This window comes from Cheilinus undulatus, linkage group 16 (genome assembly GCF_018320785.1).
Source record: "Cheilinus undulatus linkage group 16, ASM1832078v1, whole genome shotgun sequence".
NCBI classification, from domain to species: Eukaryota; Metazoa; Chordata; class Actinopteri; order Labriformes; family Labridae; genus Cheilinus; species Cheilinus undulatus.
Window position 1 is genome coordinate 31,868,956 of NC_054880.1, and position 15,940 is coordinate 31,884,895.

Sequence of the window (15,940 nt, forward strand, 5' to 3'; positions counted from 1 at the left end):
ATAGACCGAAGGTTTCTATCTGTTTAGGGAAAATGTTTCAGAATCTTGGAGGATAAACTCAGATCTGAACTTTCTCCTTCTGCTTTAAAGTGCCTCTTTGTCCATGGAGTATCACTGTGTCTGTGCCGTTTGTGTGTGTGCTCCCACTGTGTGTCTCTGTCGCTCCTGTCTGAATACTCCATTTATATTCTTTCTTTGTTGAGGACAATCTAAACAAAAAAACCTCTGCAAATACGTGCATAATCGAAATTTTATTAAAACCTGTGATATGTTTGTATTATGATTTACCATATATCGATTATTAACTAAATATCCATATGGATATTGGCGAATGTGAATCTATGAATATCAGAATATCGGGATATCGGATATCAGCAAATATCCAATATTGTGCGTCCATAATTCAAGGAATAAGCTAAATTAGTAGATAAACTACAACAACAATGGTGGACTCACAAACTGTGTTTGTGCTGGCTCACTGATGTAATTAACTTAAAATGTACTTGCTTGTAGTGTAGTATCACTTGAAGTGTTCATGCCTTGGCTGTTTTTCTTTGTTTACACCTCATGCTCAATTGAAGGAAGAGTTTTTGCACATGCATGTGTTTTTCATTACAAATTCACACCACAGACTATTGTTCTGGTCTATAAGCAACAGCATTTTTAGTCATTTTTGCACATCAATTTGCAGAAAAATTGCAATCAAAATGTCTAATGGAACTTTTTGAAAATGTATGACAAGTTTTCATTGGATTAATTTGGGTTGACATGGCCTTACTGGCTAGGGACATCTCTAATTAAAAACAGTAAATATCATTGCTAAATCATTTTTCAGCATATCTAAACACATTTTAATCACTCAGTATCAAGTTATCAAAGAAGTCAGTGACAGTTTTGATGGTGGGCTAGGGAACTTCTATCTTCATACATCAAATTCATGGTAGGACTGTTTACGCCTCTGTTCTATAAAAAAAAAAGTTGTGTGGAGGGGTGTAACTGGAAGGAAGGGTCCTTTGTAGATACACCGTCTTTTAAATGTCATCCTTTTCTGGCTGCTATAGCTAAAGGGCAGCCTGTGACGTTCTTAAACACTCTACATCTGCAGGGCAAAGGGAGAGAACCAATCTTAATTGGCTGAGACAAGGTCCACGTGTGAGTCAGAGGGACAGTGTTGCATTTAAATGTCACCGGTAGTTACATGAAGGTAGGTGTGAGTTTACCTGGATCATCAGTCGTGGAGTTGTCCAGCACAGAATCACAGCAGTGTGCTAGCTGACCTTTCTTTGAAAGCACTGTACCTTTGATGTCAATGTGATGGCCAAGGAGGAGCTGGATTACTTTTCTACTAATTTAACTTACACTATGCACTGTGTTGAGTCTTCAGCCTTTTCCTCTATATTATTTGGTATGAACAGTTCCTCCTATATAACTCCTGTAGGAACAGACATGAACTAAAGCTGGCCACACGCTAGAGCCGAGTTGACTGTCTGGCGAACCATGGTCTAGATTGGACCCAGTTACCAGCCAGTCTGTACCCTTGCGCACCTGATATATCATTCTGATGAGCGCTTCTGTCTCAACCTGTGCAGCTTTTTCACATTTACAGTAATCTATTTTGACCTGCACAGCTTCTCATCTCAACAGTAGCTGCACAGGAAGGTAGAGACCCTGTGTTTTTAAATAAGAAAAGACAACAACAAAAAGACTTTTATTTGAGAATGGACAGACTTAAATGTTCATTCATCCCACGGACAGAATAATACTAAAATGCCTCATCTGTTTGAGTATGTCTGTGATCATTTTAGGGCTGCAGTAATGGATTTTTTTTTTTAGTCGAGTCGATTCATCGATTCTTCTGGCAATTAAACGAGTTCTCTAATAAGAAATATTGCATTTTTATATATTTTACAAAATGCAGTGAAGTTCTGATGACGGTTTACATTTCTTAAAGTTACAAGGGAAGGAAGTTAAATAATTACATTAAATTATGCCATATTTGGGATGTTAGGGATGCTCTTTCAGGAAATGTTTGGTGCCAGCACTTTATTTCTTTCAATGTAATTTATATTTTTTTTCCAATTTGCCATTAAAGTAAAGGGACACTTAATCATTTTAATATCCTCTACTTTATGCATGAATTTAATATTTCACATTCTAGCCAGGATAAAGCTTCATCATTCACACAGTGGTCTGATGATGTCTGAAAGGTGAACCATTAGATTACAGGAATATGGTCTATTTTTTCAAAGGGTGTTCACTTTTAATTTTTGCACATTTTTGTTTGTGAGTTCATCAACCATAAAAATATAACCTTTTAAGACCATCCACTGACATGGAGGACACATTTTAAGATAACGCTGCTTCTATGACCTGTTGAATCCTGACTATATGATGATGAACTTTAACCTACTTAGTCTCTGTCTCAGTCGCTGTCTGGGGCAATAGTGTGTTTCTATTCAATTGGTGTCAATTCATTATCAATACAAGTCTTATCAAATCCTTCAGGATGCTAAAACATTTTGAAAAATACGCTGTAATCAAGACGTCAGTGTGCTGAATTTTAGATCATTTATAATTAAATGTATAACGTGCAAATGCGGAAGAGAGAGAGAGAGAGAGAGAGAGGGAGAGAGAGAGAAAGAGAAAGTACCAAGACTGGACTTGAATCGTGAAGCCTGACTGTCTTCTGTGAAACCGTCGGGTCAATCGGAGAAGTTTTTGAAATCTCCTGAAGTCTGCTGACACAAACTAAGCACTGTCTCACACCAACGAGTCATGCAAGCAGCACGTAAACTCAGAGATCTGCATAGGTTCACCGGTGCAGGTATAGTGCCATATCTGCCAAGGAGCGACAGGTGGTGGATGCTTAAAAACATATGATTTTAACGCCTTGTATCATACATGTTATAGTAACAGCGAAAACAAGTGCATTGTGTCACATAAATAGCCATCCATGTGAAACACAGCACACCGTGCAACACATGGCGTGATGTCAAAGCTTACGGCATGGACGTATATGGATACATGACTGATTTAAGCAAAGCTTCGAGGCAGATAATTTGCCTCGAGGAATTTGGTGAATCGAATCACTCGGGTAATTCGAGGAATCGTTTCAGCCCTGGATCATTTATTGTGGTTATGTCAAACATCATGAGTCAAAGTACACGTCTTTGAGCGACCACACTTACTAACATCTGATCTGAGGACAGAAAATAAGTGGATTTATAGCCCAACATGATCAATGTTGCAATCATTCTCCACCAGCAATGTTCACTTAAAGTTGTTTTGGCCAAGCACCAAAAAAATGTCTAAAAGTTTTATGAGCGCCAGTGGCCCATCAGTTGGGTTGTGCCCCATGTGCGCTAGTAAAATGGGGAAAAATATTTTTAAGTGCCGGCCCCAAAAAGGAAAAGGAAAACTCTTTTGTTTCTTCTTGCATCGGGAAATGAAATATTCAGCATTATTACGTAAGCTTAGAGACTCGTAAGCATTAAAGGCAATATCTAGCTCAGCAGAAATGATCTACTTCACATCCATTAATAGTGCAAGAAATCAATAACTATAGTAATTATGAGCATAACTAGAGCTACCATTAAACTGCTCTTATTCCAGAATCTAGATAAGTGATCGACAACTTCTACGTCTTATGGCTCACAAATTGAATTTAACCTGAAGGAGTTAAGGCAACATAAGTACATGAGAAGTGATATATTATAGAGAGTAAGGTGAAGATTTAGACATGTGTGGCACTATAGGAGCCCTCTGAGACATGGCTCATTAAGTCTGGGATCATAGGAGAGCTAACACAGTCATCAGTCACACTGAGCCCGGCTCTCATTCCACCCTGCAGATATCGATCTTGCACATCCTTGGTGAGATATAATCTTTGGGAGTACTGAGGAGGACAAGGTTTTGTGAGAGTCTGCAGAATGTAGAGGCTGATTAGTGAATATATTATTAAGACCGATAGAGTATCACAGACAACTTTTATCTCTGTCTGTGGTCTACCCACCACTTGATAGAATAGTGCTGTTCTGCAGCTGATATTCAGATAAATAATGCTCTGAGGGTTAAAACTTGTCCCCAAGGAAGTCCGGGAACTGTAAGTTTAAATATGCTGTGTATTACTAGATTTAAAGACAAGCTAGAGTGCTCCAAGATTTCGTTTTTCTTTTAGCAACATATTTGAAGTCTTAAAAGATGTGGTTTATGTTTGAAACCCCATGCATGATGACACATATTGATAGATTTAGCAAGTTTTGTTCCTGTAGCAATGATATGGCTTAAACAGCTCTCCACACATAAACAGATTCTATTCACAAACCAACATGAGTCTGACTGTAAAAGCAGGGAGTGTAACAAATATCTTGACTTTTGAGTAAACAACCAATCAGGAAACTAGGCAGGAATAACCCATTATAGTTTCTGGATGTGTTTTTAAGGATTTAAAAAAGAAATAAAATAATAGATGAGAAAAAAATGATTTACTATGGTTGTTGTGCAGGCTCCGGTCATACTACTGAATATGTTTTACTATTTGAAATTAAAGTCAATTATTGCAGCTCAGACCGCAACATTCTCAGCCCCGATATGTAGGTGCACTCAGACTTGAACTGTATTCTCCCAGTGGTATAAATTACATTTTTTAATAAGACAAAGAAATGACCAATGATAAATGTGTATTTTAAGCTTTCAACTATGCAGTTTTATTTCTTTTTCTTATTTGGATATTTGAGTCATATTCTGATATCAAATCTAGACCCCCTCCTTTTTTCCATCACCCACCATGGCTTGCCTCGGTTTTTACAAAATGAAATAAAACTTTGCAGATAAAACTCAACCAGAACTGAAGTTTTGTTTTTGGTTACGAGAAGTGACAGGATGAAAACGATGGCCTAGGGCTGTCAGGCACTAAAAATCTTTGATTTTTTTTCCCCTTTGAGTGTCATATGTCCATCCCAATTCCAGCAGGAGAGAGGAGAGATGTCTAGAGGAACCTTAGGAGCAATCCCTCGTGCACACATGTGGGTGTGTGTGTGTGCATCAGTGAATAAGAGCTGACACAACAATAAGCTTTAATTAACAAGCTAACGATAGCCTGGTCAAGCACTGAGAGACAAATGTCTCAAATGGTTATAATATCAATAACCTTTAGAGGCTTCCCAGTATGAAGATTTATAAGAGCTGTTTGATTGGTTTAATCTGTCCTTCTACAGTGATGGAGTGTATGTCAGAGATAGTAGTAAAAGGATTCTTACAGGTATCCCCCATAAGTCTGAGTTAAAGCTCTTCTTTCTGAGGATATCAGTGTTGACATCAGTACAATCTTTAATTGTTTATTTATTAGTGAGGTTAAAAAATCTTTTACAAACACTGTGAAGCATTTGATTTTATGGGGTTTTTTGTATTGGTTTTATTTGTCTTAGTTTTGTTTTTTTATTAGTTTTAGTGTTTTTTTTATTTATTTATTTTTTTTTTTGATAGATATCAGGGCTGAGTGAACATCATACATTTTTAAAAACATTCAAAGAGCTACTCTTCACTTATCATTTTATCTGATGTTTGACTACATCTCCAGACATAAAACTACCACTGGGTGAAGTCTTAACAGATCATTTCAGGTAATTTTACATTCCCCGGGCTTGGGTGTAGGTGCCAGTCAGTACGGTTGTGTCAAAGGCTAAAACCAAGGATATTTTGTCTCTATTTTTTATTTTATTTTAGTTAGTTTTGTTCATGTATTATACAGTTTTAGTTTTTTTTTCTTTGCAAAGCTTGGCTTTTATTTAGTTTCATTTGGCTAAAAATATTTTTGAGTTTTAGTTTTTTCTCATTTTTTCCATATTCTTTTAATGCTTATTTGCATGTAACTTAAACCTGCTCAAGTTGACTCTCCTCCTGCAAGCGCACAAACACACTAACATTGCAAATCAGATAGATTTGCCAGCCTCCATCTTTGTCATCAGGCAAATCCATTTCGAAAAGATCCAATCCACACCATTTTTGCTGCACCAAACATGGTTCAGACCAATCAGTGTTATTTGAGAAGAATGAGGTGGTAGCTAAGGGCACGGTTTAGTTGGACTCAAAGATGTTGGGAATGGTTTCCGGCAGTGTAACAGCTAGCTTGGATGTAGCTATCGTGTAGCACCAGCTTTATCAGAACTGGACCATTTATCTTTATCAAATAAAGAGCAAAGACCAGCACTGAAAGCTTTGCATGGTGGCTGCTGTTATCGGATTTGTGCCACATTAGTTTTTTTTAAATGTTCTGTCCTTCCCAAACGCTCTCTATGGGAGCTTTCCCAGATTATTATGCAATATATCCATGCAATGGATATAACAATCTATTTGGTGTGTCAGGTTACAACACACACCAGTTTGTACCTCAAGCACAGGCTTTTCCTGCCTTTCTTTTTCTCTTTACATGGACACTGCATTGGTGGCGTAACTCATCAGCTACACAGATTTTCAAACACCACAACTCACATCTGAGCAGGTTCACTCATGATTCCATTATACCAAATGATCCACTTGACATCAGACATTAGTTTTGTTTCTTTTGCTGTAGTTAAGCTACTGCCATAACATAAAGGAAAGTGTTTTCCTAAACAGTAAGTAAAGTACCCCTAGCATAGGATGGTACAAAAGTCATAAATAAGATATGCCAGACAAATAGTTCTCCTTAAATTTTTGGGGCTTTATCATTAACATTAACTGAATCATTTGAAAAGCACACATATTTAGCTGTAATATTTAATAACATTTAAAATAATTGCATTTTTAGATGAGGATTAATAATAAACACTGGGTCTCATTCTTTGAAATTCACTTCTTACTGAGCCTACTTTTGAATAAGTATAATGCATAGCTCAGCATTGAAGTGGTGGATGTATTTAGGGGCCACTGCTGTCTCATATTTAACCAATTGTTCAGGACTGGTGTGGGCCAAAGACCCACGGGAGAATCTTTGTCTCAGTCTAGCCCTTGAAGCAGTTTAGTAGCAGGTCTTTCAAACTAAAGACTAACCAAAGAAGAAACAGCCCCCTTAATAAAAAAAAGAAAAAGAAAAAAAGATTTATAATAGTGATTATCATTTAGGCCAAAATGGTACAGCCCTAATATCATCTTACCTCAACAGCTATGGGCCGTTTGTGGTCAGTTTGTTAGCAAAGGGGGGAAAGAAGTACCTGAGCGATTGATTAATCATAACATTAACCAGCCTATTCATCAATTCTTAACATACAAGCTAGTTTCACCCCTTTTTAGCTATACAAAGTAATTGCATCATTTGCTTAATACAACACAGAATCTGGAAACTTAGACCTGATTTGTCTTTGTGCTATTTTTGCATCTACTGTATCAGGACTTACGCCAACAGTAACTTGTTTTATTAACTAATGACTTGATTCTCACATTCATACTTTTTTTCAATAAAATATCAGAATGTAATTCAGTGCCAATTTTGGAAATGCTATGGTGACATACTTTGCTTGTTTTGTCATTTTAAATCCAACTAAATTTAAAATCTGACCAAAAATATTCATGAGACGCTGCTGCATGTTTGTGTGTTTGTTCTATTGTTTGTTGGGTTTTTTTTGCATTTTTGCCACACGTTAAATACAACTTTAATAATTAGATTGTCATTAATATGAAATAACCCTCAGAGCTGCAGTTACTGTGACCTCATATGTTGCTTTGTGTGGGATGCTGCCTGTGGTCTGGAAAATGTCCATGCATTTGACAGCCACACTTTACATAACAGCAGAAAGTTGCATCATACCAACACAATGAGCAAAGTGTTGTTCCCAGACAAGCCGCTCAATCATGCAAACCAGACTTCACCGTCTGTCCCCAAACCTTGAGCACTATGAATACTCCCTCTGCTCCACTTTCAATTTGCACAGTCCTTGGCAGCCAAACAGAAATACCTCAATCACCTCACTGTGGAAAGATGTCCAGTTTTAATCTATGCTACAAAAAAAAGAGGTTATTTGGTGTTGAAATGTTTCTGAAGCATACAGATTAAAAAGTGCATCATTGATATAAAAACTCTGTGAAATCCAAGGTCTCTGAATGAACTCTGAAGTATTTTAATGTTTGAAGCTGTGCCATTCCAAAGTAATGTTTTCAGTTCAGCCTTATGTAACTACCCTCGACTAACCTCAGCTGCAGTCTTGCAAGTTTTTCTGATATGATGGTGAAAAGAGGCCATATCATCCTGTTTGCAGAGCTGCTTCAGTATTCTTGCTTTGAAAATATAGTTGTATTCACATTTCGGCTCATGTAGGAGAAGGTATGGATAGAGTTAAGATTTGTATTATTCCTAGAGGAACTCTGCAACTGTGCAGCATTTTGCCTTCAATGTGACCCTGAGCTAATGAGCGTATAAAAGCATAATTAGTAGAGTGGTGTGTAAGGTCTTCCCTCATCAGTTTCACCTGGTATTACTTCTTAACTTGTACTAACACATCTTGTCCTTGGTTTACCTCTCCTCTTGCACATTTGCATTCATTTTGTCCTCCTTTAGGCTGTAGGGGCTTTCCTCCATATATATTCTATCCTCTTTTGTACCTAAAAAAAATAACCCGTCAGCGGTCTAACTCCATTCAACAATCAGCTGTCTGTCCCGTTGCCACCTCTGACTTCCTTCTGCTGGTGAAGTCAAGAATTTTGGCAGAGAATGAAGCTTGTAATAAACCCCCTTCAGTGGGAATTTGCTATGTAAATTTCTCTCCATGCAGCCTTCAGTCAGCCAAAGACATAAGCTCCCATAAAAATAACACAGCAGTAGCAGAAATTGGTCAGGACAACGAGTTCTGATTGACTATCTGCATAGAAATGTGTCAAGCTCTCACTGCTGGTTCCTGCTTCACATTTTCTGCTCCTGATTTGTCTTAGCAGGTATATTGTTTCTCTGAGGAAATGTAAATGTACTGAGATGCTGGTGTTTTTCATTTAAAGTCAGTCCTGAAGTGAACCTATTTTCTTTAAAAACTCTGTTCTTCATTCTTTGATTTTCATTTAAACTTGGTGGCCTCCCTTGAATTTGAAACTTTGCAAATGTGTTTAATTAGATAAGATGGTAACAATAATGTATGTTCAATTATTACAGTTCTGTAGAAATTAACAGAGTACAGCTGTGCTGCCATTTTGACAGTCAGTAGTTTCTTGATGAAAATATTTTTGTTTATTTGTAAGGTAACTTTATTAGTTTTGATGATTTCCTGAAGATTTTTTGATCTTGTAAAAATGGCTTTGGTGAGGCTGTCCTGATAAAATAAGAACTATAAAATCTGGGATTTCACTAAAAACTGCTTTCCGGGGAGCAGGTGGCCTAGTGGTTAAAGGCGCTCCCCATGTACGCGGGCGGGCCAGGTTCCAATCCAGCCTGAGGCCCTTTACCGCATGTCTCTCCCCACTCTTGACCCTGTTTCCGACTCTATCCACTGTCCTCCTCTATCTAATAAAGGCACAAAAATGCCCAAAAGTAAATTTAAAAAAAAAAAAAAAAAAAAACTGCTTTCCTACTTTCTCCTTGTGAGTGCACACAGGTAACAGAACAGTTATCAACAAGATGTTGTAATGTTATACCACATCCAGGAGTAGCATTACCCATACACACTAATTTAGTAAAGTTCTCTAAGATTAAGCCCTTAAACACGTGCTCCTCACTCTTTGTTAATTATTTTACACAGTAGGGGATACAGGGGCAGCCAGTGACATGCACACATGAGCTTAATCACAGATACATTAATGAAGGGATGGGCAACTGGCAGCACAAGGGCCATATGCAGCCCCTGTCCTCACTCAGAGCAGCCCTCGAGATTTTTTGAAATATTAAAAACAAAAAACAAATGTATATATATTTATATATATATAGGGATGCACCGATCCACCTTTTCTGGTCCCGATACCGATTCTGATACCTGGGCTTTGGGTATCGACCGATACTGATCCGATACCAGTGTTAAAAGAATAACCTGCATGCCCTACTGTATGATAAGACTGGTAATTGTTTTGGGTAAAAGGCAAAAAATGAGTACATATAGATTACTGAAGTTGATATTTATTTAAACTATAAAGTGTTTGAATGTTTACCAGCAGTTTGGTAGAAGCAATGCTTCAGGACTTAGAGAAATTACTATTCAATTGTGAACTTTTATACCCTGTAGACTGGTAATGCAGCAAATAACAAAGAAAGTGCATCAGAGGTAACATTCCGGTATAAATTGATAAAACTGTATTACACAAGTGTTTTTAACTGCATACTGTAAACAAAGTAACAATTCTGTGAGAAAATAGGGCAAACAACCTTGTAAAAAAGGCTTAGAGCTGGTTGCCTGGATCGGCACCACGGATCGGCCCTTTCCTACCGATACCCGATCCAGGTTTGAGGGGCTGGATCAGGCCGATACCCGATACCAGGATCGGTATCGGTGCATCCCTATATATATATATATATATATATATATATATATATAATAGTAAAGCACATTATCATTTCTTGATTAAAAAATTTATTAGAAAATTTATTAGACCACCTGTCTCAGAGACCATCCAGCATCATGAAGTGCTTTGATGCGGACTCTTTCATTTTCAGTGAGCTTTCCGCGTTTTACCATTTTGAACAGGAATGAGGGATTTCAAACTGAATTCACCCAAATTTGAGCTGGCTCACTGGGCTTCTCTGAGAAGTCAGAAATTAATCAAGCATAACATTCAACCACTAAAACTAATTTTTCTCTTCAGGAATGCAAATAAATAAGTATAACTTGACATATTAATCAAGAAATGATAATGTGCTTTACTATTTTTTTCATTTTTTTTGTAAATCAATAAATTTGAAAATTCATGGATAATAATAATAATAATTAAATTTTAGCATTAAAAATATCATTTGAGTTAAAGAACTTCTACATATTGGTGTATTAACCATTGCAGAAACATAGAAAATGACACCCACGATCATTTGGATTATATTTAGGATGAAAGCTGATTGGCGCGTCTCATTTGATTGACAGATAGCTCAGCAGGCAGAGGCTCCATTTCTGTCAACCAGAATGCTAGCAAGCAGGCTGACAGGAAGTGGCGCTTACTGGGCGGGCCGTTAGGTTGATCCAAAGTTCAGTTGAGACTGCGATTTCGATATGGAAGCCTCCACGGATTGGCTTCAAGAGCCATTTGAGTCTGCCTATTGTAAGCAGATGACTGATGTCACACGGGTTTGTCCAATTCTTTCTACAGTCTATGATAGAAACACACCAAAAACTGCTGCTGGGATTGAAGTTACTCATGTCCGCCATCTCCTGGTGTAAAGTAGTAACAGCACAGACCTCCGCCATTAGCCCTATCTCCCAATAATACAGAATCCTTTAAAAAAATTCCTGGATCCAGACGCTGATCCGGATCAGTCCCAGAATCTAATCAGTTCTTCCTTATGCCATTTCTGACATTTCCTGAAAATTTCATGAAAATCCGTCCATGACTTTTTGAGTTATGTTGCTAACAAACTAACGAACAAACCCACCCAATCACATAACCTCCTTGGCGGAGGTAATGATAGTCAATCATTGCATTTGAACTGTGGTACAGCAGAATTTGAAAAAAATAAAAAAATAAAATAATGAAACTGGCCTGGACAAAAAGATGGAACCCTAGAAAAGACTAATAATTACACATATTATTCAGAAGTATAAGGACTGCAGCCAACCTCCCTGGACATGGCCACAAGAGGTCAATGGAAGACAACAGAAGAAGACTCCACTGTTGAAAGCAAATTATAAAAAAGCCAGTCTGGAATTTGCCGAAATGCATACTGACAAACATCAAAGCTTCTGGGAGAATGTCCTTTGGACAGATGAGACAAATCTGGAGATTTTCAGCAAGTCACATCAGCTCTATGTTCACAGATGCAAAATTTAAGCATGCAAAGAAAATAATGCTGTAGCTACTGTGAAACATGGAGGAGGTTTGGTTGTGTTCTAGGGTTACTTTGCTGCATCTGACACAGGGTGTCCTGAATCTGTGCAGCGTACATTGAAATCTCAAGATTATCAAGGCATTCTGGAGTGAAATGTTCTACCCAGTGTCAGAAAGCTTGGGTCCTCTAACAGGATAATGACCCAAAACACAGCTAAAAACACCCAAAAACGGCTACGAACAAAACACTGGACTATTCTGAAGTGGCCTTTTGTGAGGCCTGATCTAAATCCTTTAATAGAATTTAGAAGAAGGAGCTGAAAGATGCGGTCTGGAGAAGGCAGCCTTCAAAGTTGAGACAGCTGGAGCAGTTTGCTCATAAGGAGTGGGCCAAAATACCTGTGGACAGGTGCAAAAGTCCCACTGAGAGTTACGGATATGGCTTACTTGCAGTGATTGCCTCGAAAGGTTGTGCAACAGAGCAGCAAATTAAAGGTATGGTCATTTTGGTCCAGGTCAGTTTCATTAGTTTGCTTTTTTAGATGATTCTGTTGAACCACAATTCAAAAACAATGTCTAATTTTCATTAGTTTTTTTCTGTAAATTTAATTTTATCATAAGTTTCAAGTTATATCAGTGACCACTGTGTGTTTTTCTTTCTTTAACAGAAGGTTACCAACTCTTTTATCCACGTGTATATTGATCATGAGAGTATGATGAATGCAGCCAACTTTTTTATGAACACTAGGTTATTAAATCGGTGTATCTTATACACTGGATCTTATGGTAGTGTCACTGTTTTGGAGAATTGTCTCTAGACACAAATGTACACTGTAGGTATTTCCAGTTCTTTAACTACTTCATTGTTATTCATCCTAGAAATTTGGGAAAACTTTACCTGCAACCTTCAGGTTAGTTATCCTGTCAGGTATGAAGATTTCCTGTTTTTCACCATCTATACATAATAGTGATTTAATACTTTTCTGGAGTTGACTGACGTCTACCACTGTGAGGAAAATATCATTTTGTCGGGTAAAGTGATTACAGATTAGGCAACAGTCAAGATAAATGTATATTGTAGCTCTTTTAACACAAACCCACATTCAATCTCAGCAACTGCTTTTGCGACCAATTTAGGCATTTCTACACAAGTATTGACTATCCTGGGCTGATTTATATCAGTTGTGATAAGATTTATCCTGCAGAGCTTTCATACAAAGCAACACAGCAGCTGCAGCCATCATCAGTTCTCCAAAATTAAGCCTCTGCTGAGCTCCATGTGTGTAAGGGATGGCCCATCAATATCCACTAATGCATTAGATAGATAACTAATACTGTCCAGTACTAAATCAGTAGTAACAGATATAAAGTAACATCTAAGGTTTAACTGTTTGAACTTAATCAAATCCCTGTGTAATGGCTGCTCTTTTTCTAAATGTTGGCCTCAGCCTTTCTCTGGGTAACAGCTGTTCACTGCTCCAAATGTTAAAGCTATTCCTAATTGCTGTGTTGCATTTTTAAATAAATAACTGTTGCCTTCTTTTGCCACACGTTAAGCTTCTGAAGGTGGAAAAACTCTGGCTTGTTTGAGCCTGATATCAAGACATGATGAGTTTAAAACTGAATTTAAGAATAATCCAACCATTTTTCACATTTTTGGGTTGCAACAGGGTTAAGACCAACCACCAGTCATTTCTCTTAACCATACACAAAAAACTATTTAAAACTCTTTATTTCACCTCTCTTTTTTTTTTTTTTTTTTTTTTGCTCTTCCAATCTCTACATCTTCCATGTTCTTCCAAACAGAAATATCATAACTCCTTTTGTTGCAAGTACAGCAGTGTAGCAACTGAAGCTTTTAGCCAAAAATAAATTCTTTGCCCTGAAATCTCAGCTGTAGTGTATCATCTCAGAGTGATCAGACCAGTAGCCTGACTACTCAGAGAGGTTACCATGCTGTGCTAAGAAAACTTTTACCGGGGCCCTTTGTCTGGCCTTGAAGCATACTGAGGAAAAAGGAAGCCAAAGGAAGTTTTACACTAGACCATGACCAGTTTGGCTGTTTCTAGTTGAGCTAAGCTTTTAGTGATTGATTTCAGCTCTTGAAATCTGGATTTTTTGTCCCAGCTCAGTGGGCTTCAGCTCTCAAACGACTCTTCATTTGGTACATTTTTGTTTTATTCAGCCAAATTAAGCAGTCTTTTGACCTATGACTTTAAACAATTTGGGAAAATAATTAATTTGCAACTTTTTTTGTTTTTGTTTTATTTTTTTTCTCAGTTTTGCAGTCACAATTTAATCTGAGGTTATTTCAGTATCAGAATCAGCTTTAGTGGCAAACAAGGGACTTGACTCTGGTTAGCTTTGCTCTCAGTGTATAGGAATTAAACACTACATACAAAAAATAAACTGAAAAAATATTTCGAAAACTGAAGATTTAAATATGTACCAGCTCTTATTTAGTATATCCATGTCTGTGTACATTGATAGTATGGTTGTGAGATGTGCAAAGGGTGCAAGGATACTGACTGGAAATGATCAGAGTATAAAACATGCAAGGATGTAGGCAGATTTACATGAAGTAGATAAGATAATTTGATATAGTTGATCGGTGCAATGGGCATATGAAATGAGGCATTTTACCACAGAGTGCCTTCTTACATTATTTGAGATACAGTGAATAGATAAATGCATGTTAACTAAAAGTTTTCTTTAAAATAAAACAAAATCATACAATTCTTGGTTCCAGTTTGGTACACAAACTTAATGTTATCACTGAAATATCATTGAGTAATAGGTGTGCATGTGGCCAAGCAGTTTGTAGCAAAGATTATCCCTTTTTTCTGTTGTGAATTTGATATCAACAAAACAAGGGAAAACAGCGCTGAAACGAGAGCCGGGCCATTCAGCCTCCTAGAGCTGTGACAGTTTTGATGTTATTTCTAAGCATGAAAGCCAGTAAGAAAACAAAAAATTAAATGTTGTCTAAACATACCAAATCATTATCTAACATATATTATGTTGTTTTTTGATTAAAAAGGATTATTAGTTTGTATTCCATCAGGTTAGTTTGAGGTCTTAAACATCGTACTGCATAGCAGTGAAATTCTTCATCTTTTTGTCTTTTGTTACTGAAATGGCTCTCCTAATCAGGCCCCAAGATTACAGTACAATATGCAACCAATTATTTCTAGGAGAAAAAACACTTTCCAGGAATAATTAGATGCATACATGGAATTCTACAATGCATTAAGGTAATTATTTATGAGAATAGTTTCTCTTGTGTGAAACATAAAGGAGACATCAGTTTCATATTATCACAGTCATTAAATACCAAAATAAACTGTCATTCTTTGTCTCTGATTTAGTGGATGTCTTAAATTTGGTGGTCTGCAACTAACTAGCATTCATTTGCTGAAGGAAATGTAATGAATCTTATGCATGTGAGAGTATCTCGCATTTAGATTGCTAGGTTATTTTTGGTGGTATGTTATGGATATATGCTGAAAATTGTGCTACACAGATTAAAATCAAAACTAAAGAAGAGAGAGGAATTGGCTGTTTTTTTCCGTGAGTAATGTGTTGTGGTGGCACAGTACCAAGTCCTGTCTAAAGCTTTTTTTTTTTTTTTTTTTTTTTTTTTATAATTCACAAAAGCTCCTTTCTCTAATAAATAGGTGGACGACATCTTAGGCGAGGAGAGCGACAATGAAAGTGAGGGCAAAGGGAAGGAGAAGCCAGGCAATGAGGAGGTGGATGAAGAAGAGGAGCAGCAGCGGCAGCCAGGAGTTGGAGAGATAGCAGGAAGAGGGCCCGATCCTAAGGTGCTGGGCATGGAGGAAAGCATGCAGACACAGTTTCCGGCCAGACTGCAGGACAGTGTTCCAAGGTGAGGCACAGGACTTTATTGAAAAATCCACCTTTTTGTGTAATGTAATATTGCATTTCTTTTTTTTTCTTTTTTTTTGCTGCTTTAGTGACCCATTTTCACTGCTACGCTAGCCCGTCTTAGGTTAAA

At 37.3% G+C, this 15,940-nt stretch overlaps 1 protein-coding gene across 2 annotated transcripts in view; it reads left to right on the top strand.

Annotated features, from left to right (window-relative positions):
• ctdp1 (CTD (carboxy-terminal domain, RNA polymerase II, polypeptide A) phosphatase, subunit 1) overlaps window positions 1–15,940 on the top strand; it is a 102,614-nt gene that overhangs the window by 39,239 nt on the left and 47,435 nt on the right. Inside the window, exon 12 of one of the 2 annotated variants that reach the window (XM_041809297.1) lies at window positions 15,600–15,811. The exons of the other annotated variant lie outside the window; for it this stretch is intronic. Coding sequence (XP_041665231.1) covers window positions 15,600–15,811 — 212 coding nt within the window. The remainder of the gene's footprint in view (window positions 1–15,599; window positions 15,812–15,940) is intronic. 2 annotated transcript variants of the gene reach the window in all.